We start from the raw sequence: 27639 nt of genomic DNA, 5'->3' as shown, positions 1-27639 counted from the left end.
GAGACAATGGAGTGAGCCCCTGGGAGGTGAAATCAAACTGCTGCATTAGCAGCACCTAAGTGACCTTCCTGGGGTGCAAGCCTAGGCAGTATGTATGGAGGTCCTGGGCCTCACTGATGTGGTCCAAAGGAGAGCAGAGCACCAACTTGGCTGCAGGTGATGTCAGAGGTGTACAAGGTGCCATCCAACCATTTTAGGGATTCCACACTGGATTTGTAGGGTTTACTACTTAGCTTTTTCTTCTTCCGAAGATATCCTACAAGGCAGCAGAGGCTTAGGATCACAGTTTTACTTCTAGATGGGCTATCTTCCTAGATTGATGAGTCCCATCTGCCCCTCACTTCCCTCTACAGCACATACAGAAACTGCCTTCTTGATCATTGGTTCCACTTTTGGTCTCATCTGCTTTGCATACAGGGGGAGTCCCTAACTCACCAAGGGTTTGAAATCCATCAGCTACCCCCACCTGGGGTGTTAGGGGAGGGGTACTACCATTATGCTCCTTCTGGGGTAGTTTGTCCACCTTTGGTCCCCAACCTGCACTCAGCCATCACCTGCAGCTCCTAGAAACTCTCAGCATATGACATAAGCTACACCCCGGGAAGAGGGAATGATCCCTGGATATTTAAGTGTTCAGTCACAGCAGCTGCATTGAAATGAATTATTGCTCTGAGCATGATGTGATCTGATACCAAAATAAGGTACTGATACCAAAATAAGGTACTGAATGTGCTTCTTTTTTCTTATGGGACAGGAGGAAAGATAGACCAACTGGCATGTACCCTGCCTAAGGAGCTACGGGGGAAAGATATGCGCATGGTGCCCATGGAGATGTTTAACTACTGTTCCCAGCTGGAGGATGAGAACAGCTCTACCGTACTGGACAATATTGGTCCTCCTTGCAGTAAGGGAGTCCCGACTGCTCCCAAGCCTAAAACAACAACTCCTGAAGCAGAAGAGGATCCCAGTGTGGGTTGCCCCCAGAAACAAAGATACAGGCCTGTCAGTGTGCGCCGAGCCATCGGTACAGTCATCATAGCTGGGGTGGTTTGTGGCATCGTGTGTATTATGATGGTAGTGGCAGCAGCATATGGCTGTATCTATGCATCTCTCATGGCTAAGTACCATCGGGAGCTGAAGAAGAGGCAGCCATTAATGGGTGACACAGAAGGCGAACATGAGGAACAAAAGCAGATTTCCTCTGTGGCATGAAAACCTTATTGGAAATTAGTGGCAGAGGAGAACAGGATATGAGAGGCCTATGGCTTGGGCCTTTCCACATCTTCCAAGACATACAGATGGACTGTGCTGCTGTTCCATTCATCCAATTAGTAAAACATGCTTCTGGGTTCAGAACACCTGGCTCTGGGTTCAAGTCCCTCTCACTTGCCTCTGTCCTCATGTACTTCCAAGTGAATAAACTGTAGTCAGACCTCAAGTGCTTATCATTTTTCCTCTTTGCACAAGACTCCCCACAGACGCTCATTTATGGGGAAGTTCAGCCAACCCAGCACTATCTTGCCTCTGCTTCAGTTCCTGACTCCTTCAGAAACTCCCATACCACCACAGAATCTTTTACCAACAAAACAAGCAGCCAAAGGCACTAAGACAACTCCTGTGAAAGTGTCTAAACTTCACAGGTTGAGTCACTGATATTACTGCATGACAATCTACTCCTTCCCATTAGCTGTATATTCAGAAAAACCCAGTTCACAGCCAGCCCAGAACTGATGAAAGGCCTGTAACTGAGTGCACAATATCCACAGGGAATTTGACTTTCCTGTTTTCAACATTACAAAGGAATTAATATCCTTTTACATAAAAAATACGCATTGCGTATACTCACTCTGTTGTGTAGTCTAGTCTACACAACAAAGGGTGCAGACAAATAAACATAGGCTGATCACCCACATATATACACAGACTTATTCATATACACACCTCTTTCCTTTGCATACCATCTGTAGATTACTATTTGTAGAGCGCTATAAAGTGTGCCAGCCACTGCCTAATATGGATGATAATTTATGATCCCTGCAATGAAGGACATTAAAAAGTATTTGAAGAAGAAGCAAAGGTGAAATAAAGGAAGGATGGGTCGTGACTATTAAAAGGAGAGTTACTTTGGGAAGGCTAATGTGTATCCTCCAAAAGGGAAAACATTTTTTCTGGGATATTAGAGAATTAATCTGAAAGGCTCTTATAGTCTTTGTGGCAGAAGTGGGTCTCTGGAAGGGATTTAAGAGGAGAACAGCCTTTCTGATCTCCTTAGAAAGAGTATTTTGAGGACTTGGGTAGTGGTGGGGAGGAGTATGGAAGTGGTTTTATGGAAACAATACACACTGTAGGTCATAACCAGAATCATTAATGTGCTTATATGCAATGTAACACAGTGTGGGTCAGATGGGGAGAATTGGACAAAATGATTTAGAGCCATGAATAAGACATCAAGGAGTATCAGTGTAAAATGTAGAGAGAGGAGATGCTGTTCAGGGTCAATGTTGGTCAGCTCTTCATGCAAACACTCTACTGATATAGGCATGTACAAATGACACTGGTGCATGTAAGCAGCCATGCAAGAGTCCTACTCAAAAACAGGGAGAGTAGCATTAATATTCTCTGCAGCATCCATGCATATAATACACACATACACTCAAGGAACACAAAGATGCATACATGAGCACAAGCATGCATGTGCACATACACACTGAACACACATGAATTCTTATGCAGGGTATCTTTCCCAAGCTCAAAGCATATCACATTAGCCTCATTTCTTTTCAAACTGATGGCAGGGAGGAGGGAACCAACATAAGGACTCATTTTATATCACTGAAAGTGGGATAAAGTGCTGTCTCCAGGGGAGAGCACATATTGCCATGGTAACCTGCTCTAGCCCATCACAGCGGGTATTCCTGGGATAGGAAGATGACACGAGAGGTCGTGCAGCCGCAGTTTTTGTGGATACTGTGATCCTTGCAGTCATGAAAAAAAAATTGGCAGCTGGCCCAGATTCCAAGGTATCTCTCTAGCAACTCAGGAGCAGAGCCCAACAATCACCTTAGTTGGGCATGGAGCAGGTCTTCAGAATTCTTCCTTCTTTTGTCGTATTCTTATGCCTTTCAATGAGCTCAAGTTCTTTAACTGTTGCTGCTGGTTTGAGTAGAAGCAATGCTTACTTTCCTTTAATTCATCCCTAAATCTCCTGTCAGCAAACAAGAACACTGTGAAGGACTCAAGATTACATCTTGGGAGCAGTAATTCAACCCTGTACCATCCTATTAGCAAAGAACTACCACATCCCAAAAGAGGGAATAACCTTCAGACAGAGAGGCGTGGCAGGAAAAAAATTCTCATGGAACATTAGAGAGGAGATGGTGGGAAATGAGATTCATTCATTTATTAAATTTGTATCTCCTACCTTTCGTCTCAAAGGAGCCCAGGGCAGCAAACATCAAAATGGTAAAACAACACAATTTAAAATGGTATCCAAACGGTGGATATGACTATGGCATCTAATTTTAAGATCTGTGCAGAAGGTCAGCACCAAGGTAAGAGGCAAATTCCAAGAATGGAGGATAGACTCTTTCTCTCATTACGTACCATGTATGTATTGTAGTCCCTCAAAGTGTGCAACTCCACTTCTGCTTTATCCCAGACTGATGGACAAAACTAGGCTACTAAAGACTCTAGCTAATGTATGTATGTATGCCTGTATTGCTCCTACTGCATATATACCCAACAAACTAGCACTGGCACTCTGCCTGCTGGATATACAATTCCAACCTTACTGTCTCTATAATCTTCCCAAAGGAACGTACCTCTGTAACATACATACTGGACAGCACAATTATACTTGAAATTGGATTTTTGTCAGAGCTGTATATTTATAGATCTCTATTTTACTTCTAAGAAATAATTATGACATGATTGCACAGAACAAATGTGTGCATGTGTGTTTAGAGGATGAGAAGAATTGAGGAGCGCAAATTAGGGGGTGGTGGGGAATCCCCTTCCTCTTCCATTCCCTAGTCTCACCTTTGGCAGGTTTCCCTTTGTTGCCAATTACATTTTCTGTTTTCCATGTTGTGAGTTTAATTGCAACTTTAAACTTTATTCCAATTTATCATTTGATATGGCATAGGGTTGGCCCTGATACTTCCACATTTAGAAATCCACATCTGAAAAGGGGAAGTAAGTGAAGGGACAAAGTAAGCATTTGTTGAGAAAAGTAGGGGTGTTGAATGGATAATGTTGGTCCCAAAGACACTGGAGTACTTGGGTAGTAAAATGGGCTGTTAAGAATGCAATAAGCCAATATAGGAAGTGTCCTCTTTCAAGCTACTGGGAAACTGTGCCTTCAGCTGTAATCAGAAGGTCTGGAATGATCTTGTTACATTATTTAGCATTCTTGAACTAGGGCTGAGGAAACTCTATAAAGTCTCAGAAAATATGCAAAATGTCTTGCATCCCATCATCTTCCATTCACATAAAACCACAATATATACCTGTTGAAAACACAGAGATTTAGACCATCTGATTCTTATATGGCTGCTACAAGTATATATTCTGGCTGTGGGCAGTATAGATAATCAAAAGAAGAAAGGGTTTGGATCTACCAATTTCATAATACTTATTCCATTTGAAAAAGAGGTTCACTTGTATAACATTTCAGAACTGCTGTTCAAGTGAACTGAGAAGATGAATACCTTAGCAATAGGGCCCTTCAGCAGAATCAGTATACTCTTTCTACTGGTTAGAGATCAGCATGCATACCTGTACTAAACTACCTATGTATAAGACCAAAATACTATCAGAAGTACTGTATTTTTCGCCCTATAGGACGCACTTTCCCCCCTCCAAAAATGAAGGGGAAATGTGTGTGCGTCCTATGGGGCGAATGCAGACTTTCACTGAAGCCTGGAGAGTGAGAGGGGTCGGTGCGCACTGACCCCTCTCGCTCTCCAGGCTTCGCGGACCTCTCCGCAAGCAGCGGAAGTGCTCCCGCTGCTTGCGGAGAGTTGCCTGCATGCTGAAGCCTGAGCTCAGCGCGTCCAGGCTTCGCGGACCTCTCAGCAAGCAGCGGGAGCCAGCGCTGGGCTCCCACGGCTTGCAGAGAGCTGCCTGTTTGGGGGCTGGGGTCGGAGGAAGCTCGGGCCTCCCCCGCCCCAGCCCCGCGCCTGGGGGGGGGGAAATAATTTTTTCCCCTTTATTTCCCCCCCAAAAAACTACGTGCGCCTTATGGGACAGTGCGTCCTATAGGGCGAAAAATACAGTATATGCATGTGTAACTGTTATGCTGAGATTATTCGGGAGTTTAGCGATATGCCATCAGTGTTAATATTTGTATATACAAGACCACAGGGCACTTCACAAATGGCACAAATAATGCCTATTAATGTGCCACTTGAAAACTCTCTTACTGTGGGATCTAACATAGGGAATAGCCCTAATACTCCATAACTTTCAAACTATCCAGCTATTAATTTTAATAACCAGACTGATGTTTGTTTCTCTGTAGGTATCAGTAGGCCTGGTTTTGAAAACACATGCCAAAGTGCCATCACTGAAAATGAAGCAGCATAGCTCTCCTGTGGGCTTGACTGGTGCTGATCAAAACAGATTGGAAGATAATTAGAAATGAGAAAGGGATGCAGTGCAAACATTCATAATGCATGCACCTGTTAACATCACTGCAGAAACCCGGCATACAAGAGGTTTAAGTAAAAAATTCTACATCACTTGTGAAAACTCCCTTAGTATGCTCCAGGCTATTAGGTGCAGCCAGCAGCTGACAGCTAAGGAGAGACTACCCTTTAAAAAAAATGTTGGCAAAAAGCCATAATGAAGGACAACCTAATTCCTTTAGTAAAGGTGGATATAGACAAGAATGTGCTTTCCTGTGCTGGTAGGTCAATACAGCAGCCAAGGAAAGTTTAGCTCCTGGTACAGTCAGACTAACCCAAGAAAACAAGAGGTAGGCACAGTTCCTCAGGGTGGGGGTCTTGAAAGGAGGACAGATGGCAAATACAATCCTTTTTTTCTGTTATAATTTAAGGAAGAACCAGTTTTTAAAAAGCAGCTGAAGGTATATTATATTTCTGGCTTGTTGTTTTAGAAGAATAATAAAGAATGTATTTTCCTATGCAACTCATGCTTTACGTTTGGTTTGTGGAAATAACCTACTGCTCTGCAAATTTTCTGCAAGAATGAATGAGTGCAAGAGATTCTCTAACATAAAGGGGAAATATTCAAATACACAAAAAAACAGAAGGAGGGACCAGAAGTGAGGCTAAGGCAATTGTGTAATTTGGGTTGGATCACACCTCTACAAATCTTGCACCAAGGGGGGTTGCCAGGTTAGTTTGCTGGAGCAACAACAAAATTCTTGTGGCATTTAAAAGACTAACAAATGCATTGTGGCATATGTTTTCACCAAGTTCATTTTATGAGATATATGATTATCCTCAGTTGGCAGACAAACTCATCAAGCATGAATGTGTGTGTGTGTACACACACACACACACACACACACACACACACCCTAACTAATGATAAACATGCCTATGATGAAGGAGACTCTACTCCATGAAAGCTCACACAATAAAAGTCTTTAAAGTGCCACAAAACTCTTTATTTATTATTATTTATCTAATACTTCAAAACAGGGGTAGCTAATGAATTGGGCTCCAGATGTTCTTCGACTGCAATTCCCATCATTCCAAGGGCAGATAGGAACTGTAGCGTAGCAACATCTTCAGGGCATTATGTTATTTACCCTGCCTCCAAGACTTCCTAGCCATCAACAAATCACTACCTTAATTTACCTATGAGTTAGCCTTACCTCACATGTGCCCTCTTGACTGCTTTGATAGGTGGAACTGGAACTACTGCTGGTGCCACATAATACCCATTCTGCATTTGTAAGAACTAAATTATTTAGTGTGGTAGCATGTACACTTTGGAACTCCCTGCCTATTGCTATTCAGCAGTCTCCTTCGCTGTATTATTTTCGGCGCCTGCTAAATATACAGTAGTACCTCGGGTTACAGACGCTTCAGGTTGCAGACTCTGCTAACCTAATAGTACCTTGGGTTAAGAACTTTGCTTCAGAATGAGAACAGAAATAGCACGGTGGCAGCATGGCGGCAGCCGGAGGCCCCATTAGCTAAAGTGGTACCTCAGGTTAAGAACAGTTTCAGGTTAAGAATGAACCTCCAGAATGAATTAAGTTCTTAACCCGAGGTACCACTGTATTCTTGTTTAGGCCAGATGCTTAGGAGCGCTGGTATGAATTTTAATCTCTTTTAATGGTTTAACTTTTGGTAGGTTTTAAAGTATTGAAAATTTTCTTGATTTTCTTGTTTTATCTTTTTGTAAACCACTTTGAGGTTTGAGAGGTTTTTCAAACAATCAAGCGGTGTATAATTTTTATGAAATAAATAAATTTAAGCGCAAGGCCCTTCACATAACAGTGCTCCATTCAGAGTTACATGCCCAGAGACATCTAGCCATTCTGAACTTACTACATCATACCAGCACTAAACCTGTCATCCTCATCCATGTGATCCTCTTTTTTAGGGGCTTGTTCACGGTGCCCTTATGCTATGCAACTTTTACAGCTCCTTGGATCTGCATCCCCGTCAACTGGTGAACTGGGCATGCACTGGCTGGCTTGTGCTCCAGAATTTTTCAGACCTACTCAAGCTGCATCCAAGCAAGATCCTGTTATGTACTGACCATGTGCTGGGAGCAAGGCATTGACACTTAACTCACCAGGAACTGCTCATACAGTAGCAAAACAGGGTGCCACATGGCCTCTGCAGCAGAAACTGTGCAGGTTAGCCCATAAAAACCTATCCTTGCTCCTGGACTTTTAATACCTTACAAGCTCTCTTCCTACCTCTCACAACCTTAGATTGGTAAGAAACGCATATACAGACTGTGTCCACTGCCCCTGACTGGCTAGGGAGCACTGTGCAAATTATGCTTTCACACCTCTCCCTTCCAGCATGCGATATTGCTCCTTCCCCCCCTTTTTTTTTTTGGTCTCTTTCATCATCATAATCTCTCTCTCTTGCCTCTCCATGAGCAGCTGCTCTTCAGATATTCCTTTCTCTGATGTTCTCAACTGTCACTTCTCAACTGTCATAGACGATCCCAAGCCCCCACATTCCATCTGCCTTCTAAAAAGGTAGCTCTCCTCCACAAGCAGGGGCTTTTCTCTGGCCATTCTTTCTCTTAACACAAATCCAGGTCATCTGAGACAGAGAGGCACAGCGGAGCCTTTGCGCCAGATCCAAATTTAGATGCCGGTTTGGATCTAAATGACTTAGCCTTTAAGGGTATTGTAAGCCAAGGGTGTGATGTAAATGAAGAAAACGACGTGTATTTGATGAGGAATTGAAAATATGTTCCTTCAGGCACATGCTCCCTAATGTGAAGAACTTGAATCGTTTCCAGAACTTTGTGGAAGTAGTACAGAAACCCTACCAGGAGGGCGCTTGGCACAGGACAGCTCTACTTTGCTCTCCATTTCACTGCATGTCAGACTGTACAGGCTGCTGAAGCCTTTGCCAGCAGGAATGAAGACATAAAGAAGCCAGAAAGAGCAATTCAGCTGAATTTCCAAAAGGAGAAAAGTAAGGGCTGTACACCCTCTTTCCACTCGCTGCTGCTGTCATTTCCTTATCTTCTGGCCATAACTCTTTGGGGAGGGGCTATGTCCCATGTTCAATCATTGGCATTTCTAGTTAAAAGGCTCTTGGGTAACTGGTGATGGAAATTCATATTGTGAGGATTACACTTCCCAGCTCCCACTGCCACTGAAGTCAGCAGTTTTTACATTATGCACTGGTATCGTAAAATAGCATGGGTTGGGTTTTTGAGCGGAAATGAGGAGAGGGTGTCAAAGAGGGAACAGAACTAATAACTATGCCCAGGACTCACTTGCACAACCATGATTCACATTTCAATACAAAGCACTACAAAATTATTCCGCTATTGTAGTAGTTTGTGCAGTTATTAGAATCCAAAAAGCCAGATATGCCCATCACAAAAGCTCAAAGGGAAAAGCTATAAACTGACTGCAAATTAGATCCACAGATCATGCAATTTCCAAGGCAATGCACAAAACCCCTAGTATCCAGGTGCTTATGTAAGAACTCTACATCCATGACTTTTTGAAAATGTTAGGCGTGAATGTGACCAACAGCTGCGTCATGCAGATACACTAATCAGAGAGAATACATGAATTTGTTACTTTGAACCTGTCTCAGAGACATAATACAAATCTGAATACACCTAATCTCTGGATATGGTCTTCCAAGTGCTTGACAACCCTCCTGTTTTTGTACTCCCAGGCAAGCAGCGAAAACAGTCCCTGGTGTGCTCTTGGGCTTTATTCAGTGCAGGGATTTACAAGTTGAAGACACTTGGCCCTGGCACAGGGCATACTTTTATCTTTAAACCAGATTAGGACAGGACAGTCATTCAAACAGAACTCCTTCAAACAGAGGACTGTTGTCTGATAGCTCTTCAAGGAAAAGATTGCCCTCTGTAAAGCAAGACACATGGTCACTCTATTTCTGAATACCAGAAATACTACTAATACTGCTTTTGGGGTAGGATGCTTGAGAGGGTGATGGCAGTCCAGTTGCAGACACTCTTGGAAGAAACTGATTATCTTGACCCATTTCATTTTGGGTTCAGGCTCATTTTGGGACAGAATCTGTCTTGGTCACCCTGACAGGGGTCTTTTATTCAGGAGAGGGACATAGGGGAAGTGTGACCCTGTTGCTTTTTCTTGATCTCTAAGATGCTTTTGATACTATTGAGCACAATATTCGCCTGGATAGCTGCACCGAGTTCTGCCTAACATTGGGGGGGGGGGGGCGTGTATGCGTGGTGGTTACCCAGATCTATGCCCTCAAACATGCCAGGAGCCCAATATGTTCACAATTCCACCAAGAATTCATAGTTATGTCAACTTATGCTACTGAAGTGGGCTCCCTTCACAGAGGAACCATGCACACATATGTACACACATTTCAATAGGGTTGGAGCCATGCAATAGTTAATACCAGTGAAAAGAAGGAGAGGAAATTAAAAGTGAAAAGTTGAAAGCCTAGCACATGACTCTTCCTCTATCACATCTGTGAATCCTGGAGCATGAGAGTAATTGTCTGAAATGAGTCAGACCAAAGGCAGAAGGAAACAGTTGCTATAGCAACCCCCCTCGCTGCTCTAATTCTGCGTAGAATTAAAACGTTATCAAATGATTTAGGAGAAAAGGGGGGCAGCTCAAAATCGATGGGCACCCCTCTCAAAATGTCCTGCGGTGTTGTGAGCCTCCTCTAGGACAAAGCCACGGGCTCTTTTCCCTTCAAGCACAACAGCAGAAGTAATGCAGAGACAAACCAGCAAGGAGAGCATTGGATAGATAACTCTGAGCTCGACAGCGTCAGCTGTATGAGAGATTAAACCAACTCCTCGGCTGCAATTTCAAATCTGGAATGGGATTCAAGCCAGCAGATTGGAGATGTGGAATATTTCCTTGGGAAATCCACAAGTATCAGCAAGGCATTTCCAGTATAACTCTCACACTGGCACAACCCCATCCCAGGTGAGCTCAAAGCACGGGAATGAGGCACAGCATAGAAACTCTAAAACAGCATATTCCTCCTTTAAAATCAAAATGAACTCCTACTTAGGCTTTCCCCTGTATGGTGGGATAAACAAATCAGTTAATGAATAATTAACTTTGTGTTTAAAAGGAAATTATTGTGAAACTTCTAATACAGTTTTCTGTATAAATATCTGTGCATAAGCTTGAACTACCACAGCTACTTACAATGCCTCCACCTCTACTTTCCCAACAGTTAACTTATATGGTAAATGGAGAGAACAGAAACGGCAAAGCCAAAAGGCTGCTCAGCACCTGGTCTTTGCTGGAATTCAGCCCTGTTGTCATGTATTTGCAGTTAGTTAACCTAACTATCCCACAAGGCTATGTCTGCACGAATGGCTCCCAATGGAGAATGTAGTGAGAAGAAGGATTGCAACGAGCCCTTTAAATTGGGACCAGTGGATTTTCTGCACTTGTGCCAAATGCACAGAACCTGCACAATGCCTTGTGAATATGAAGCAGGCCTTCTGATTTTTTCTTCCGTTCTGTACCTCTTTGTGCTGTGTCACAAGCTACTTTGAAACATTGTCAGGTACTGTGCAAGGGAAAATAAGTCAGAAACTCCTCTGTGTGCATGTAGCTCACGAGACTGATGGTTGTCTTCAACTTATTGAGTGATTAAAAAAGACCCTTTGATGCAAACAGAGAGGTGGTTTGGGGAACAGCAAAATACAGTGCCTTAGAACTCCTTTGTATTGCGAAGGGCAGATCCATCTATGAAGCACTTTGAAGTTTTAAGCCATGGCATGCAGATCATGGTCCTATACGAAGCAGCAACCAAAATCAACTCTTTAAAGCACACGGACACATACACAAACTGGAGTTTGTTCATGTTTGGAATTATGATTAGATTCCAAGCAAATAACTCACTTGAGGAGAAGGTCACACAATAAGAGAGACATCATATATACACAGACCAGGGAGACAGCAGAACTCCCGCACAGATTCCAGCAGTTTCACTGGGACTTTAAATCTGTCAACAGCTGCGATGTAACTACAGCAGTTTCTCCCTAGTGAAGCATAATGCCTCAGGTTATTGACTCACATGAGAGAACAGTCAGTAACGTTATCTAGAGTGGGGTTAGGAATTCCTCATATTATACAGATTTATGTTTGTCATATGTAGAGAGCTGATTTAGCCAGCGAGAGACTCTAGGCTTATACCTCTGGAGACAAAATAGCCCCAATTAAACCATAATTAATAATTATGTCTTAGTTAATGTTTGCACAGTGATCAAAAGCTGTTAGGTACATTACAGTAGCAAATAGGCTTCCTAATTCACTGGGAAAGATATGGTTTAGACTGCAGAAGCTCCCTTCATGTGGTTTCCACCTAAAAAAGGCCACAGCCTAAATTGAGCTACCAGAACAGAAAAACACTCAGTATTCAGGGACATACACAGAGGCAAAGATGACATATTTGTCTTTTATATTCTGTCCAGAACATAACCAGAAGCAAATATTTTGCTGCTTATTGCTAATAAAAAATTGATATTTAATGCTCTGCCCCTTCTTGACCACCCTGATCCTTAAGCTTCTATATCTGGTTCTAGCCCACTTTTTACATGGTCCTAAGCAAAGTGCAAGATTTCTCCAGAGGTCTCTGTTCACATCCTTTGGCTTCCTTCTTCCCTCAACTCCATGCTTCAGTTCTTATAAAGAAATGCATCTAAGGCTGCATTAGTATCATGAGTTCACATATGCTCATAATGCAACTCCCTTCTTTGAATGCTACAAATACAAAACAAACCAGCAAAACATATGACCGATTGTTCATTTGACTTTTAGCAATTTTCTGAAATGTCACTCTCAGCCAATACCTTTTCCTCCAGCCACCTCGCAGCGCACACTCTCCATTCTCTCCAAAACACCTGTCTCTCCACTCAATTCTCTCCTGAACTCACCACTCACTGCTACCATTATAAAACCTCAGACATCAGTTAAACCACTTCAAGGACATGAAGAAGTTACATGAACGCCCCCAAACTACACATTGTACATCCTTAAAAGACTAAGCCATCACAGATTCACAAGCATTGAGAGCTTTTAACATGGCTAAGCTGAACAGTCTTAGGTTTCAATTTTTGTTCTGAAAATTGCCCATTTGATAAGGTGTAGAGATCATTCATGGAAAACTCAATTGTCATTTGTTCAGATTGAGTGGTAAACAGTGGGTTTTCCGAGGGAAAGCAGAGAGCCTATCTACCTACCTACCTACCTAGTGCTATTTTTCTAGAAAAATAGGTGCCAGAACTCACCATGAACACCTCCCTTGTTCTCTTACAATGTCAATGGAGCCCACCTGAGAGGCGCCAGACCTGAGTTCCACAGAGTTCCAGCTGAAAAAACCCCCCTGATTCTATCTATCTATCTATCTGTCTGTCTGTCTGTCTGTCTATCTTTCTTTCTATCTACACACTGCTTGAACACAGACCTAAAAATCTCAGACCTGTGCCTAGAAAGCGTGACATGAAAGGAAGTGTGGGTGAGCCCGGAACCTTTAACTGAAAAAGCAAACAGGTGAGGCTTTAGAGGCTGCTTCCCAGTCCTTCTGCCAAAGAACTGTACAGCTTCCCCAGGTATGTCCCTTTAGGGCATTTGCAGGAACTCTATAGTCCTGGAAATTAGCAGACTTTTTTGGTGAGTGGGCATGTGCAGAAAAAGTGGCAAGAAACAGATATGATGTTTTGCCAAACACAAAAATGACAATAACTCTATACATGTGACTTTGTCTAAGGCCTAGTTTTAAATAGACGGATTTCAGACAATAAATTCTGTGACAAGTGATGGGTCACCTACCAGTTTGCAAAAGAGACAATTTCATACTAAATGAAGTGTTTCCCTATCCTTAACCTCAACCCTATGCCTCAAGTATATTGAAACAAGTTCCTACCTGCAGCAATTGCCGTCTTCCCACCTACAGTCACAGCCACAGAAGTGCTCACAGTTACCGCCTCAGGCAGACCTCCTTCTGTCAAGACATAAATGAAGCAAATTTAGTACCTGACCCTGTATCCCTAAGGAAGAGGGTCTCAGAACTGACACTCACAAAACTGCAGTACAGAGAAGGCTGAGGTTTAATCTACACAAACAGCACAAACCTGTGTCAAGACTCCAGGCTGCAGGTGGAGATTCACCTGAGTGATTGCTCCTTCAAAGATTAAAAAGTCCCTACACATGTCTAAGATGTTACAGAGACATCTCCATAGTGTGTGTGTGTGTGTGTGTGTGTGTGTGTGTGTGTGTGTGTGTGTGTTTATTAACTCAAAATACTTATAGGCTGACTTTCCAGGCAACGGTGGCTTGCAACAATAAAAATGGCAAAATATCGACAGTACAACCATAAAGCCATCAGATCCGTCCCAAGAAAACAGCCAATAAAAATACTGAACCAGCAAATTAAAACACTTTCCACAGCAATAAAAAAATAAATTAATCCAGGTGTAGAAATGTTTTTCATGAGGAAGCCTTCATTCATGTTTGCCCATCCTTGTAATCTGAAATGGTACAGCCGAGATACAGCTTTAATACTCCAGCCGCTGTTTGTCTGAACTGAGTCTCTTAAAATCCTCAGAAGCTGCTCTGTGCATTACTGATCAAGAAATAACAAGACCTCGTCACCCTTAATTAGCATAACAGGATTGCTTAGTTTTCAAAAATAGGGAGCTACAATCATAACTGAATTTTTCAAACCAATAAAGATTCCAAGCAGCATGTTAAAGAAGGATGTGAAGAACTGGGAATGTGCTCCCATTCGGAAAGTAGCATAGAGAAGATTCTCTGTGATAGCAACTAAAACATGTTTCCACATTTATATACAGTGAACTGTCAAATTGCCTATGGAAGTTTATAAGCAAAAGGCATCATGAATCGCTTGATATATTCATCCTATTTCCTGCTATGGGACCCCAAATATCCTCAGCAGGAAACTATGGACAGTGTGAACTATGTTCCTAATGAAATTTCACAGTCATAAATACCACAGGCTTTAGCGGAGAGGGATGTCTATAGGCCCAAGTGGTTGCTAGGGACAACCATGGAATGTTCATTCAAGTGGCTGCCGCTCCTAGCAAATGCAGTTAAGGCCTGTAGACTTCTGGTAGTAGCAGGTACATTTCTATGATATGCATGACCCATGAGCAGCCCTGCCACCAAATGATTCCATGTGAATGTCTTGCCTTGTTACAAAAAAAGACTGCTGCAATTGTGGCATGTGGCATACATGTGGGTATGCATGCAGTTCTGATTCACTCACACTACTTCCTACAGGCAAATACAAGCAAGCTGGAGGTTGTTCACATTGACGTATTACCCTGGCAGGGCTACATGCATGAGCTAACCCAGTAAGACAACTTAAAATGCTCCATAGTTTCTCCTGTCACACTGACAAAATGTTAATTAGTCAAGATTTCAGTCCATTTATTCAGTGGTTAGATTAATTCAGCCTGGAAGAAAAATGTTAGTTAATATTCAGTTTATCAACAGAGCGTCAGGTGTTTTTGATATTTGAAATATGTGTGACCTACCAAAGGAGCAGATAGGATTAACTGACCCTGTAAGGGGTGATGGCTGAATTCTGAAAGAACTGTTTTGACAGTCCTAAAGGTCATTTAATTTTGGATTAATCCAATATTTTAAAGAAATTTATGGTCTCTCATTTGGGACAGGTGTTGCACAGCCACTTTTATCACAAAAGAAGACTACCACGCCAGTGAAATACTGGTACCCCAGAAGGTAACCACCGCATTGTTGCATGCCACCACAATCCCTGAGCATTGTGAAATTGCAGGAGTTCCAGGTGTTTACCCAGGGTTCAGTTTCCTCAGAATGAGAGTCAGTGGAGACCGTGGTATCTTTAGGATTTATTATTTATTTACACATATATACAACTTGAGCCTACACTGGAGAGTCTCACAGCATTAACATCAAGCATGTCTCTTCTTCACAGGCTTCAGCCTGCAGCCTGCTTATTGCTCAGCTCTCACACACCCCTCTGACAATTGTCCTTCCAACCAACTGCCAGGTGAAGTAGAGGGGCTCACCCATTTGTTCTCTGGCACAGAGCCACTTCATTTGTTACCTTAATGGCCCATACTTAAGGGGCCATCACCTTGCCAAAAAGCTGGCCTGGTTATTCCAGCAATTGATTCCTTGCTGGATCCAAGAATTAGAAGGGGACTCAGGCATAAAGTCTAACCCCCTGTGCCCCAAAATCACAATAGTAGATTAGAACCTGTTCTCTCAAAGAACAGATAGAGTGGACAACCTAATACTTTTTTTTTTTAAAAAAAAGATATTTATTAAAGTTTTTCATAATAAAACAAATATCACAATCAGAAAAAAAGGAGAAAACAGAGAAAAAAACAATCAAAAATAGCACAACGAAAACAAAAAAAACAAAGAGAATATTATTGCTTGCTTACTATCTTTATAACCCTCTTTCCTGACTTCCTCACATCTCCCTTTTCTGTGTTCCCCTTTACACAATCAATTTCAACAATTTCCTACCCTCTTTCCAATCTTGTACCCTATTAATATATTTCAACCTATTATGCCTTTGGTTTCTTTTCCTTTCCTATTAAGCCATTTATCACATATTCTTTATAACTTAATCCCTTATATCATTTGTTTAGTCACGACATAATGATACTCTGGTCTTACCCCTTTTTTCCAAATCATTTTTCCATATTTCTTTTTACCAAATCACTAATGCCATATTATCTTTATATCCAACATCATTTTAACATTCAAACATTTTACAATGTTTTTGGAGGTATTCTTTAAACTTCTTCCAGTCCTCTTCCACCGACTCTTCTCCCTGATCTCGGATTCTGCCAGTCATTTCTGCCAATTCCATGTAGTCGATCACTTGCATCTGCCATTCTTCCAAGGTGGGCAAATCCTGTGTCTTCCAATACTTTGCAATAAGTATTCTTGCTGCAGTTGTTGCATACATAAAGAATGTTCTATCTTTCTTTGGCACCAATTGGCCGACAATGCCCAAAAGGAAGGCCTCTGGTTTCTTAGGGAAGGTATATTTGAATACCTTTTTTAGTTCATTATATATCATTTCCCAGAAAGCCTTAACCTTTGGGCAAGTCCACCAAAGGTGAAAGAATGTTCCCTCAGTTTCTTTACATTTCCAACATTTATTATCAGGCAGGTGATAAATTTTTGCAAGCTTGACTGGGGTCATGTACCACCTATAGATCATTTTCATAATATTTTCTCTTAAGGCATTACATGCCATAAACTTCATATCGGTGGTCCACAACTTTTCCCAGTCAGCAAACATAATGTTATGACCAATGTCCTGTGCCCATTTAATCATAGCTGATTTAACTGTTTCATCCTGAGTATTCCATTTTAACAGCAAGTTGTACATTCTCGAAAGTATCTTAGTTTTAGGTTCTAACAATTCTGTTTCTAATTTCGATTTTTCCACCTGGAAGCCTATTTTTTTATCCAGGTTAAAGGCTTCTCTTATTTGATAGTAATGTAGCCAATCTCGCACTTTATCTTTTAGTTTCTCAAAACTCTGCAGTCTCAATGTGTCTCGATCTTGTTCTAGTATCTCCCAATATTTCGGCCACTTGGCCTCCATATTAAGTTTTTTCAGAGCCTTAGCCTCCATAGGTGATAGCCACCTTGGAGTCTTGTTTTCCAATAAGTCTTTATATCTTGTCCAGACATTAAACACAGCTTTCCTGACAATATGGTTTTTGAATGCTCTATTAGCTTTTACCTTGTCATACCACAAATATCCATGCCACCCAAAAGTATTGTTGAACCCTTCCAAGTCCAAAATGTCGGTGTTCTCAAGAAGTAGCCAATCTTTCAACCAGCAAAATGCTGCTGATTCATAATACAACCTCATGTCTGGCAGGGCAAACCCCCCTCTTTCTTTAGCATCAGTCAATATTTTAAATTTTATTCTGGGCTTTTTGCCCTGCCAGACAAATTTAGAAATGTCTCTTTGCCACCTCTTGAAACAGTCCATCTTGTCCACAATCTGTAAAGTTTGAAACAAAAATTGCATTTTTGGCAACACATTCATCTTTATAGCTGCAATTCGACCCAACAAGGAAAGCTTCAATTTTGACCAAGTTTCTAGATCTTTTTTGACTTCTGACCAGCATTTCTCATAGTTATCTTTAAATAAATTCAAATTTTTAGCCGTCATATTGATCCCTAGGTATTTCACTTTCTTAACCACATTTAAATCTGTCTCCTTCTGAAACCTTTCTTTTTCCGTTATTGTCAGATTTTTCTCTAAAACCTTGGTTTTTTGTTTGTTCAATTTAAATCCTGCCACATGACCAAATTCTTGAATCAATTCTAACACCCTTTTCGTACTAGATTCTGGCTCCTGTAATGTCAAAACCAGGTCATCTGCAAAAGCCTTAAGTTTGTATTGTTTAGCTCCGACCATAATTCCCTGAATCAACCGATCCCTTCTAATCATGTTCAAGAGACCTCCAGGACCGAAATAAATAACAATGGAGAGATAGGGCAGCCCTGTCGTGTTCTAATTGTTCCTTTTTTAATATATGAAAGATCTTCTTCCTCTTCTGAGGGGAGTTACAACCATGAATGTTCCAACTTAATAGTTGCAGAGACATGTTGAGATATGTCCATTTTCCTCCTACGGCTCCCAAAGTTCTTCTCCCTTTGACGGTGGTATCACTTTCTCCAGCTCATCAAGACCCAAGGGTGTAAGTAAAGAGCTTAATGGTCCAGATCCTAAGGCTCCTGGTTCTTTTTCAGTCTCTTTCTGAAGGTCTTCTCCGTAGTCACTCAAGAATTTTTCCTTGTCTTCAACTGTTCTGATTTTAATTTTTTTCCCTCTAAAGTTAAAAGATAGTCCCTGGGGGAACTCCCATCTGAAGATAATTCTGTTACTTCTCAGTAGTTTCACCAAGTCTCCATAGTTAGATCTACGCTCCAGAAGGTGTTTCGGAATGTCCTTGTAGATTTCCACTCTAAAATCATGAATCTCAAGAGTCTTTTGGAAGTGTGCACCCAGTATCTTGTCTCTTTCTTCCTTCGTTCTGAGGGAGATCAGGCAATCCCTTGACCTGACCTTCCTCCCTCCCTTTCCAAGTCTGAATGCACTTGTAATTTTAAAGTCTTTATCCTCTTCCAAAGGCCAAAATTCTGCAAATTCTTTTGTCAGAAACTCAATTAAATCCTCCTTTTCAAGTTCTAGAACTGACCTCAATCTCAGGTTATTTTCCCTAGTTTTTAGTTCTATCATAGACAGATATGCCTGATGTTCGCCAATCTGCTTGCGCATAGGTTTGATTTCCTCTTGCACAGCCTCTACTTTCTGTTTGGTCTCCTCAGATGTTTTGCGATTTACTGTAGTAGCCTCAAATAATTTCCCAATAGATTCTGCATTTGACCTAACTTGCTGGGTCAAATTATTGACACTGGCTGTGTTTTGGTCAAGTTTAGCTGATTGTTCAGTCACTTGCTTACTCAGGCCATCTAATTTTTCAAAAATTTTATCTAACACTGTAGTAAAGTCTCCTCCTGTGGCCATTCCTTCAGGCCTTATTTGCTCTAAATCTTCCTCTTGTGCCACAGGAATAGTGGGAACAGATGATCTGCGCAGCTGTGAGATTATGCTAGGCTGTTGTGCTTTGGCTTTGCTTGATCTTGTCCTCCCTCTCATTCCACTGCTGTCTATGTGCCAAGGTCAGTCTCATGGTTTGCAATTCCCATGGAAATCCCCAAGTCCAAAGATGGAAAAAAAAACCCCCAGTAGTTACACAACTTCAGTCTTCCACTAGAGGGACACAATGTTTATCTCAAAAGTCACAACTTGTAAAGTCTTTTCAAAGTCTTTTCAAATTACAAAATGTCCCTTCAAATTTATAACAGTTACAAATGTCGAGAGAGCCTTACAAATCCTTTAACTTGCAGAGTTAATCATAGAAAGTTACAATGTCTCCAAAAGGTGCGAGTTGCAATATAACAGTTCCTGCAGCCTGTCAGCTCTAATAGTCTGGCAGGAGTTCAATAAATTTTTATAAATCCACACAAGAAGAGGGAAAGCCAAATTCTTCCTCTTCCACCTTAAAATAAGGTGAGGTTCTGTATCTGATGCTCAGATAGGAATCTTTTGAAGCGTAGTTCAGAGCAAGAGCAAATTAAACATCATTGCTTTGAGTCTTTAAGCAGAGCCGGGAGACGGACTTCCTGGTTGCATCTCCCGTTTCGGTGTCCAAATTAAGCCTATTTTTCAAAAGTCCGAATTTCTTAAACTTCACCTACTCACGGTAGTCGTTTCTTAGCCGAATTGTCCCAAGAAAAAGGTCAGCGCTCACCGACAACAGCTTCGCGGCTTCACTCCACGGAAAGAGCGATCGACTCTCAGCACCGCGCCAACCCCGTTGCTTTTCCGGAGCCCCTTACGGGGTTCCTTCCCAGTTTCGGGGGGCGCTAAAGGTGCCCGCTGAGTCCCACGGCCACAGGCTTCTGCTGCCTGTGGTTTTTCAAGAAGGGTCTCCGCTTCGCCGTAGCGGACGACCCATTTCCGCGGAGCTCCCCCTTCACAGTTAGAAGAGGGCAGCCATTGCCGTTCGCGCCGCCTCCGGAAGGTGGACAACCTAATACTAGACAGTAGTGTTTCACATGGTGTCTTCACATGCTTGAACACACCTCAGTACATAAACATTCCCTACACATAGAAAACTATTCGGTAAAAAGTTAGGATGGAACTCCTCTCTCTGACATCTAGCTTGAAGTGCATTCAGTTATGCCAGGCCCCACCTGCAGTCTGAAGTGCTACAGTCATGAAACAGGTTCACTTCCTCATCTGCTATTTGAGAGAACTAGGCTTGTGAATCAAGTGTAGGCAAACTTGTTTATATTTATTTGTGCTTTACAACTGTTCCATTTTCTGTGTTAACAGGGACATTCTGAAGGTCAGGATTTCTGGTCACATCACACACACATGTTTTTATTCCTTCACAGTATATTGCCTTACAGAATGTTCTGCCCCAACATAAGGGTTTTCCTTTCTCTTCCCCCCCAGTTCCAGAACTTGTCATTTGCTTTTTATTCTTGGCTCCATCACCAGTGCCCAATGTGTCCTGAACATGACTTTGCAGCTTCATTCATTTTTAGCCTCAAGTCTTTGTGCAGATTGAAACAAACAACAAAAAACCTACAACAACACTGAAATTAAGTTGATTTGTGGAAGGGCATTGCACAGACCTAAGGGAGCACTTGTTCAATTCAAGGACTCTCCTTCTGGACAGCATTCATATGCCTCAACCATTATCCTTGTGGCATTCAAAAATCCTCTCTCTCACACTCATACACTTCTGTGTGTTTTGGGGACAGACAAAGGACACCAAAACCCTCCAGCAGAATGCCACGTGACTTCCTGCAGTGTTGTACGTATAGATACAGCACAAACCCTAAGGAAATGAGAGCTTTTAGTTCACTTGCTGGACACAGCAATAATTCCAACTTCTGACCTTACCTTCTGCATGTTACAGCTCCAGGGGGAAATGATCTAATAAGAATAGCATGACATTCTCCCTCCCCACAGGCATATGCATTCTAATATCATGTTCATTACCACATGGAGCAGGAGACAAATGTACTCCTGAAACCTCAAAAACCAGCTTGTCCCTGACACACAGTCTGGAAAGAGATTGAAGTGGTTTGAAGGAGTCCACAGATGTCTATGTGACATCTGAAGGCAGCCCTGTTTTGGGAAGCTTTTAATCCCCCCCCCCGGGTATTTTTGTTGGTAGCCACCCAAAGTGGCTGGGGCAACCCAGTCAGATGGGCGGGATATAAGAAATAAATTATTAGTAGCATTAGCATTAGTATTATTAGTGTTCATACATGTTTCTTATATCCTAATGCAAATTCTAGTCAAGCATGTCCAGCAGCTTGAACTGAAAAAACATAAAAAGCCCTGGAAAATTTGTTTACTGAGGTGAAATTCGGATATGCTACACACCCGCTTCTGCCCACAACTTCCTCTTGCTTCTCATCAACCCACTCCCACATGGGTTTAATTTCTACATCTAGTTATTAACATTAAAAGGTGTCCTATGCACTTATTTCCAAATCATCTGGGGAGGCATTTGCATAAACTGGTCTTTGTATAGGGTTGGGAGATCCTGTGGTCAATATTATGAAATGGGCCCAGAGACTAGTCATACCTACACTGATTTTAAGTTCTGCTAAAGAATGAGTGTGTGTGAGAGATTTTGGACAGCCCCAAATATCTGTCACCCAAGGTCAAAGCACGCCTGCATGAGTTCACTAAACATTTGGTTTGTGTATAAAGTAGGGTCAGTACTGTATCACTAAATAGAGCACATAGTGAAACCCCATCTCCCACCCCACCTTACTTACTAACTGTAACTTAGGGTGGGGAACCTATTTCAGCCTGAGGGCCACATGCCTTTGTGGACAACATTCTGAGGGCTACATGCCAGTGGTGGGCAAGGGTAAGAGGCAAAAGAGCTAGGAGAAACCAATGTAAATTTTATGTCTGCAATGTAAGTTAATTTCAATACACACTCACATACCTTTCTGTATCCTCCATCCGGACAGGCCAGAGACATTATAAGGATTCAAGGGCACATTCCAGACAGGCAAAAAGACAGGGGGCAATGAAAGGTGCAGCCTAGGAAGAGGGGGTTCAAACAAGAGCCAGATGGAGATGTCACAAGGATTGCATGTGCCTCAGGTCTGAGGTTCCCCACCTCTGTCCTAACTTACCTCGGAAGCGAGCCAGCTGATGAAAAGTGTTCAAGTAGCAAAGTATGGGGAAGTGGGCAGATTTTGTTCCCCTTCCCCATTATATTCAGCTTTATAATGAAACCAGCAAGCAAATAAATATATCTGGTTTGTCCCTCAATTCCACTACAGAAAATGTGAGCAGAGCCTCTGTCGTTTATTGCCATTTCAAGGAAATCAAAGCTGTTACCCTGAAGTACTTTTTCTGTGGCAAAGTTTAAGCTAAAAACTAATTAGGTTTGAGGTAGCAGCAATGCTGAAAACAGATACCAGGTGCTGTGGGGATTTAACTACACTATGGCATCACCTGAGATCTTATAAGGGCTTTGAGAATGTCAGGTAGTAAGAAAACATGAGGTCAGCAACTGCTAAAGCAGGGGGTAAAGAACCTATGTTGGACTTCAACTTCCATAAGCCCCAGGCAACATAACCAATAGTCAGGGATGATGGGAGTTGTGGTCTAACAACATCTTGAGGCCCACAGTTTAGCCACTTTAAAGGCGCAAGAGCCACAAAAGCCAAAGCAAGGCTTCTGGTGGCCAGATAATAAGGCTTCCTGGAAAGAGTGGAGTAAAGGTAAGTGTGGATAAGTCCTTAGGGAAGGGAACAGATGAAACTGCAGAGATAAAAGGCATAGAAGTTGAAGGAAAAATAGAGAGAGGAGGCCCAAGTGCAAACATTGTTCATGAGGAAACCTTCATTTCCAGGTCCTGGTCCCTTGCAAAAGAGCTACCCAAAATAACACATTAGAACAAGGGAACATTAATTTTTGGAGGTGTTTGTATCATATGGAGTGTGTGGTGGAAAGAAAAGTGCCTCCTCCCATTCTGGTTATATATTCCTTCTCTTACAGCATAGCTGGGGTAAACAGAATTGGCAAATGTTTGATTTAAAAATTCCCAGTCTGGAAATGCTAGCGAAAGAGCCAGGCTAGGACTTGCAACACATAGAGTGAAAGCTGGCAACATTAGTATGCCCATTATACAACATTAATACAGCTAATCAGTGGAACCTGATTATGATCAGGGGCTAGAAGAGCCTGACAGATCAATGGTGGAGCCTGAGAGGAACTGGGCTGGGTCAACAGGAAATAATATTTAAAAAAACAAGGAAACAAGGAAACAAGCAAACCTTTGTCTAGCCTGCTATTGTTTATTAGTATTTCTGCCCCAAGGTTTCCAGAGCAGAGCTTTACTAATTGCAGCAGTTCTATAAAGGATAGCTGACAGATCTAGGAAGCGCAAAGGGGAAAACAAGGAAGGAGGGAAGGGCTGAGCTTCTTTATCTCCATTCCACTCACCACCACATTCACATCCTGGTTCACATTCTTTTGCCTAGTATTGCTTTCTTTGCTCAACTGCTGTCTTCTCTACCCACCCACCCTCCCACTACAATGCCAAAAAAAGCTTTGCAGCTAAAGCATTGTGCATTGTGATGACAGTGCCTGAATGCAGAAGAGGGTTGAGCAAAAGTACATAGTGGTTTCCAGACCACATAGATTCCCCCCATTCTTTTGTGGTAGTTGTCATTGCTGTTCATTGACATCATCTATTCCTCCCGCCCTCCACAGAAGTGATTCCATGAGAACACTTTCTGAAACTTTACTTTGCACTGAAACAGTGAACCCTGAAGTCAGAAAAAGCATTGGCTGATGAATATGCACCTCCAACTACAGGTGTTTTCATTCAGTGATAACCAGACCTGGAAGGAGAAAGGGAAGAGGAGAGGCTTTCTACTGGCAATTTCCCATGTATAACCTTGGAGCAAACACATGTCAAATCGTTAACTGATTGATACACTGGCATGTGTAGTTCCTCTTCACAAAGCTGAGAGTCCCCCCTTGTATCCTTCCATTACCTTAGTGTAATTTTGACTCACCTGCTGTGTGATTAATGAAAGCATATAGCACAAATTTCCCTCAGAGCTCTTCTGCACTGGGCTAATTTTGGCTGCCTTAAAGTACCCTTCTGTATGTCATTTTTCATGGTGAGCGAATCCTGCATCACTACACCGCTGCGGCAAAAGGGTGAGATTTGATGATGACCAACACAGCCTTCATTTAGCAAGTGAGATGAAATGTACACCACCCAGCTTGTGAGCAAAATAATGAAAGCCCCATTCTCATCAAAACAAAGTAATAACCTCATCTCATCTCTGCAACATGCTGACAGCTATTCAAATTATTGCAATGATTAATAGGTCTGACCACCTGTCTGACATGCATACAAGTGTTCTCATGGGGGTAGGATAGTGCTGACTGCCCCCACCTTTTTGGTGTCCAACCTTCATGAGTTCCAAGGGTGTCTCTGCTCTGAGGCCTCAGTACATATAACAGAAAATTCATCAACATCCTAAGCGCAATCTGCTCTTCCTTGTTTTTGTTGCAGGTTGCACTGTTGAAACCTACAAATGTAGATCCCTGTGCTGGCAGGACAGAATATATGGAGGTTAAGGGGCAGCAACATGTCAGTCTCCCATCAACAAGACAGTGGTAGAGATGCATGAGCTGCAAAAAGAACTCAATCCTTATGCCAGATTAATGTACACAAAGCACTCCACTGCCGCCACCTTCCCTGCCCATCCCTGGACCCATAAACTTTACAGGAGAAGTGGGGTGGAAACTGATGTGAACATTGTCATTTGCCCATGAGGGGTGTCTGGAAGCGTAGTTCTAGTCCAGGCACCCCCAAACTCTGCCCTCCAGATGTTTTGGGACTACAATTCCCATCATCCCTGACCACTAGCCCTATTAGCTAGGGATGATGGGAGTTGTAGTCCCAAAACATCTGGAGGGCTGAGTTTGGGGATGCCTGTTCTACTCCATTGTCTGTGTGACCAATGGATGCTTGGAGTGTCCATGCTACCACCTCTGCCACTGTTGCCTGTCCTTCCACCCAGGTAAGGTTTGTGTTGGGCTTGGGCAGGAAAAGATGGCCAGTGCTGGAGGAGGAGAAGGGTATTTGAGGGTTGGGTCATGCAGTCCTTATTCATAATCTGTTAGTGGGTGACACCAAGCGGGGCCTCATCCTGCCTGACCTAGTTATGAGGAAGCAACAAAGGTGTTCACTTTTGTAAGCATCCTTATTCAAGTCCACACAACATCCTTTGTTTGCACAAGGCTATAAATCCTTCACAAATACCTAAACTCCAGCTTTTCCTTTAAGTTATCCTCTCTTGCCCCTCTCTTTGAGATGCCTTCAATTGTCCCAAGACAGTAGCATCCTGAAGGCATTAAAATAATGAACAAAGGAGGGGGGGACTTTATGCAGTCCTGTCAGGAGCCACCTGTGCTCCTGCACCCTGAGCCTGACAAGACTAGAACCACAAGGAGGCAACACACTCTGAAAGACAGACCTTGGTGCTTGTACGTTTTGGCTCCCAAACACCAAAAACCTTCGGGTTTTCGAACATTTTTCAGAAGCCAGACGTCTGACAATGCTTCCGCTTGAGTGCAGGAAGCTACTGCAGCCAATTGGAAGCCACACCTTGGTTTTCAAATGTTTTGGAAGTTGAATGGACTTCTGGAACAAATTCTGTTCAAGAACCAAGGTATGACTGTACATGCCAAAACACCATCACCAGAGGCACGGTACCCTTCGGCAGCCAAGGCCACCTCCCTCTTAGTCCTACTCAGTAGGGGGTAAGCACTAACATATGCTCTGGATAAGGGCCCTTCTGAGCTCCAGGCAGAAGTGGGGCATGATACTTACTGATGCAATAGCTCTGTGAAGACGTTTCCCTTGCTGAACCCAGTTGAGGCCTTCTTCTTCAGAACCTGCACCTACCGCTGAGAACCGACTGGACCACTCCCTGGCTTGTCCCATACTCCTTCCTCAGAACCTGAGACTCCTTGCTCTGTCAGTAACTCTTCCTGCTGCTTCCCACACCACTCAGAATTTCACAGCTAGAAGTATCCCTGCATTTGATTTATGCATATTCCTTTGAAGGTCTGCAAAGAGTTAGTGCACTTTTTTTTCAAACTTTCTGGTTATATGAATTGGACCAAACAGACATATAATTGTATATATATAGGCCCTATGTACGCTTTCAGATAAACATATATGAGTTGGGTGTGGGGCTTACCACTGTGGTACCCATCACAGGTTCAGTATACACCGCTGAAAAGCTTTTAAAAGCCATTGAGACTTTTTTACTCATTCCTTAGCATCATTAACAGAGGGAATAAAAATTTCCGAAAAATTTCCTGTGTTTTATGGCCATCTCAGCAGTTATTTTAAAACAACATTTCAAGTTCCAGGTCTTCCAGGTGACCACAAAAAAGAGAGCTAGAACTGAATATTTATATACACTATTAACTTTGGATCCAACCTTGTGTGCTCTAGGAGTAAATCCCATTGGTAACAATGGCCAATTAAAAGATGTTTGAATGGTTACAAAAACAAAAGGACGGTGCCTCCAGTGTGTGCTTGCTGTTTTTCTGTTTGTGGGCTAAAGTGAGGGTTGAAAATATCCTAATTTTCTACTCATTCACTTGAGCTAAGAAGCTGCCTACTGACTGATTTGGCTTCAATTGTATTACAACACATGAATTACGCAGAGTTACCTGAAGGGTCTTCAAAAGGAATGCTATAAATGAAGCTTCCTGGGGGATGCTCAGCTGCTCGGCGGTACCAAAGTGGGAAGTGGTCCATGGTGAAGATGCTCTCCTTATCTTCACGGGTCAAGAACTTCCTGGAAGAAGAAAAGCAAAGCATCTCTTTTTTCCCTCATCTGAAAGGCCTACTATCGTACTTCAGAATGTTCTTCAAAGCATTATGAACATATTTTTTAAAAAATTATCCCATTCTCATTTTCCACAGCCCATTAACTACATCAAATGCAGCTGTTTTTAACCAAATAAAAACCAGCAGGCCAGCAGCACAAGCGAGAAGACTGGCAGAGCAAGCAAGCAAGCAAGCAAGCAGACAGACAGACAGGTAGGTGATGCAAGTGGGCCTTCCTATATCCTCCCTATCATTGCTGCCACCACCACCACCCACCTGTCAACCTGTCAGCTTCCTTGTTTGTTTGCATGCATGCACAACAGGGCCAAGGAAGCCCAGGGTCCAAGTGAGTGAGTGGGGTTGAGAGTTGGCAAGGGGATAGGTGGGGTTAATGAGCAATGCAGACAAGGGCAGCAACCGTGTGTGTGTGTGTGTGTGTGTGTGTGTGTGTGTGTG

General features: G+C 42.5%; 2 protein-coding genes across 3 annotated transcripts in view; one reads left to right on the top strand and one right to left on the bottom strand.

Annotated features, from left to right (window-relative positions):
* Window positions 1-1438, top strand: part of LRTM2 (leucine rich repeats and transmembrane domains 2) — a 30429-nt gene extending 28991 nt beyond the window's left edge. For both annotated transcript variants that reach the window (XM_079992944.1, XM_079992945.1), the window contains exon 4: window positions 755-1438. In XM_079992944.1, the coding sequence (XP_079849070.1) occupies window positions 755-1212 (458 nt within the window). In that variant the 3' untranslated portion in view covers window positions 1213-1438. The remainder of the gene's footprint in view (window positions 1-754) is intronic.
* Window positions 1-27639, bottom strand: part of CACNA2D4 (calcium voltage-gated channel auxiliary subunit alpha2delta 4) — a 168469-nt gene that overhangs the window by 66262 nt on the left and 74568 nt on the right. Inside the window, exons 24-25 of the mRNA XM_079992286.1 lie at window positions 27024-27151; window positions 13581-13658 (exon numbers count right to left, since the gene is read on the bottom strand). Of these exons, the coding sequence (XP_079848412.1) occupies window positions 13581-13658; window positions 27024-27151 (206 nt within the window). The remainder of the gene's footprint in view (window positions 1-13580; window positions 13659-27023; window positions 27152-27639) is intronic.

The sequence above is a fragment of the Podarcis cretensis genome, assembly GCF_951804945.1.
Source record: "Podarcis cretensis genome assembly, chromosome: 10".
NCBI classification, from domain to species: domain Eukaryota; kingdom Metazoa; phylum Chordata; class Lepidosauria; order Squamata; family Lacertidae; genus Podarcis; species Podarcis cretensis.
Note: the sequence above shows the minus strand (reverse complement) of the source record. Positions and strands in the feature narration are given on the sequence as shown.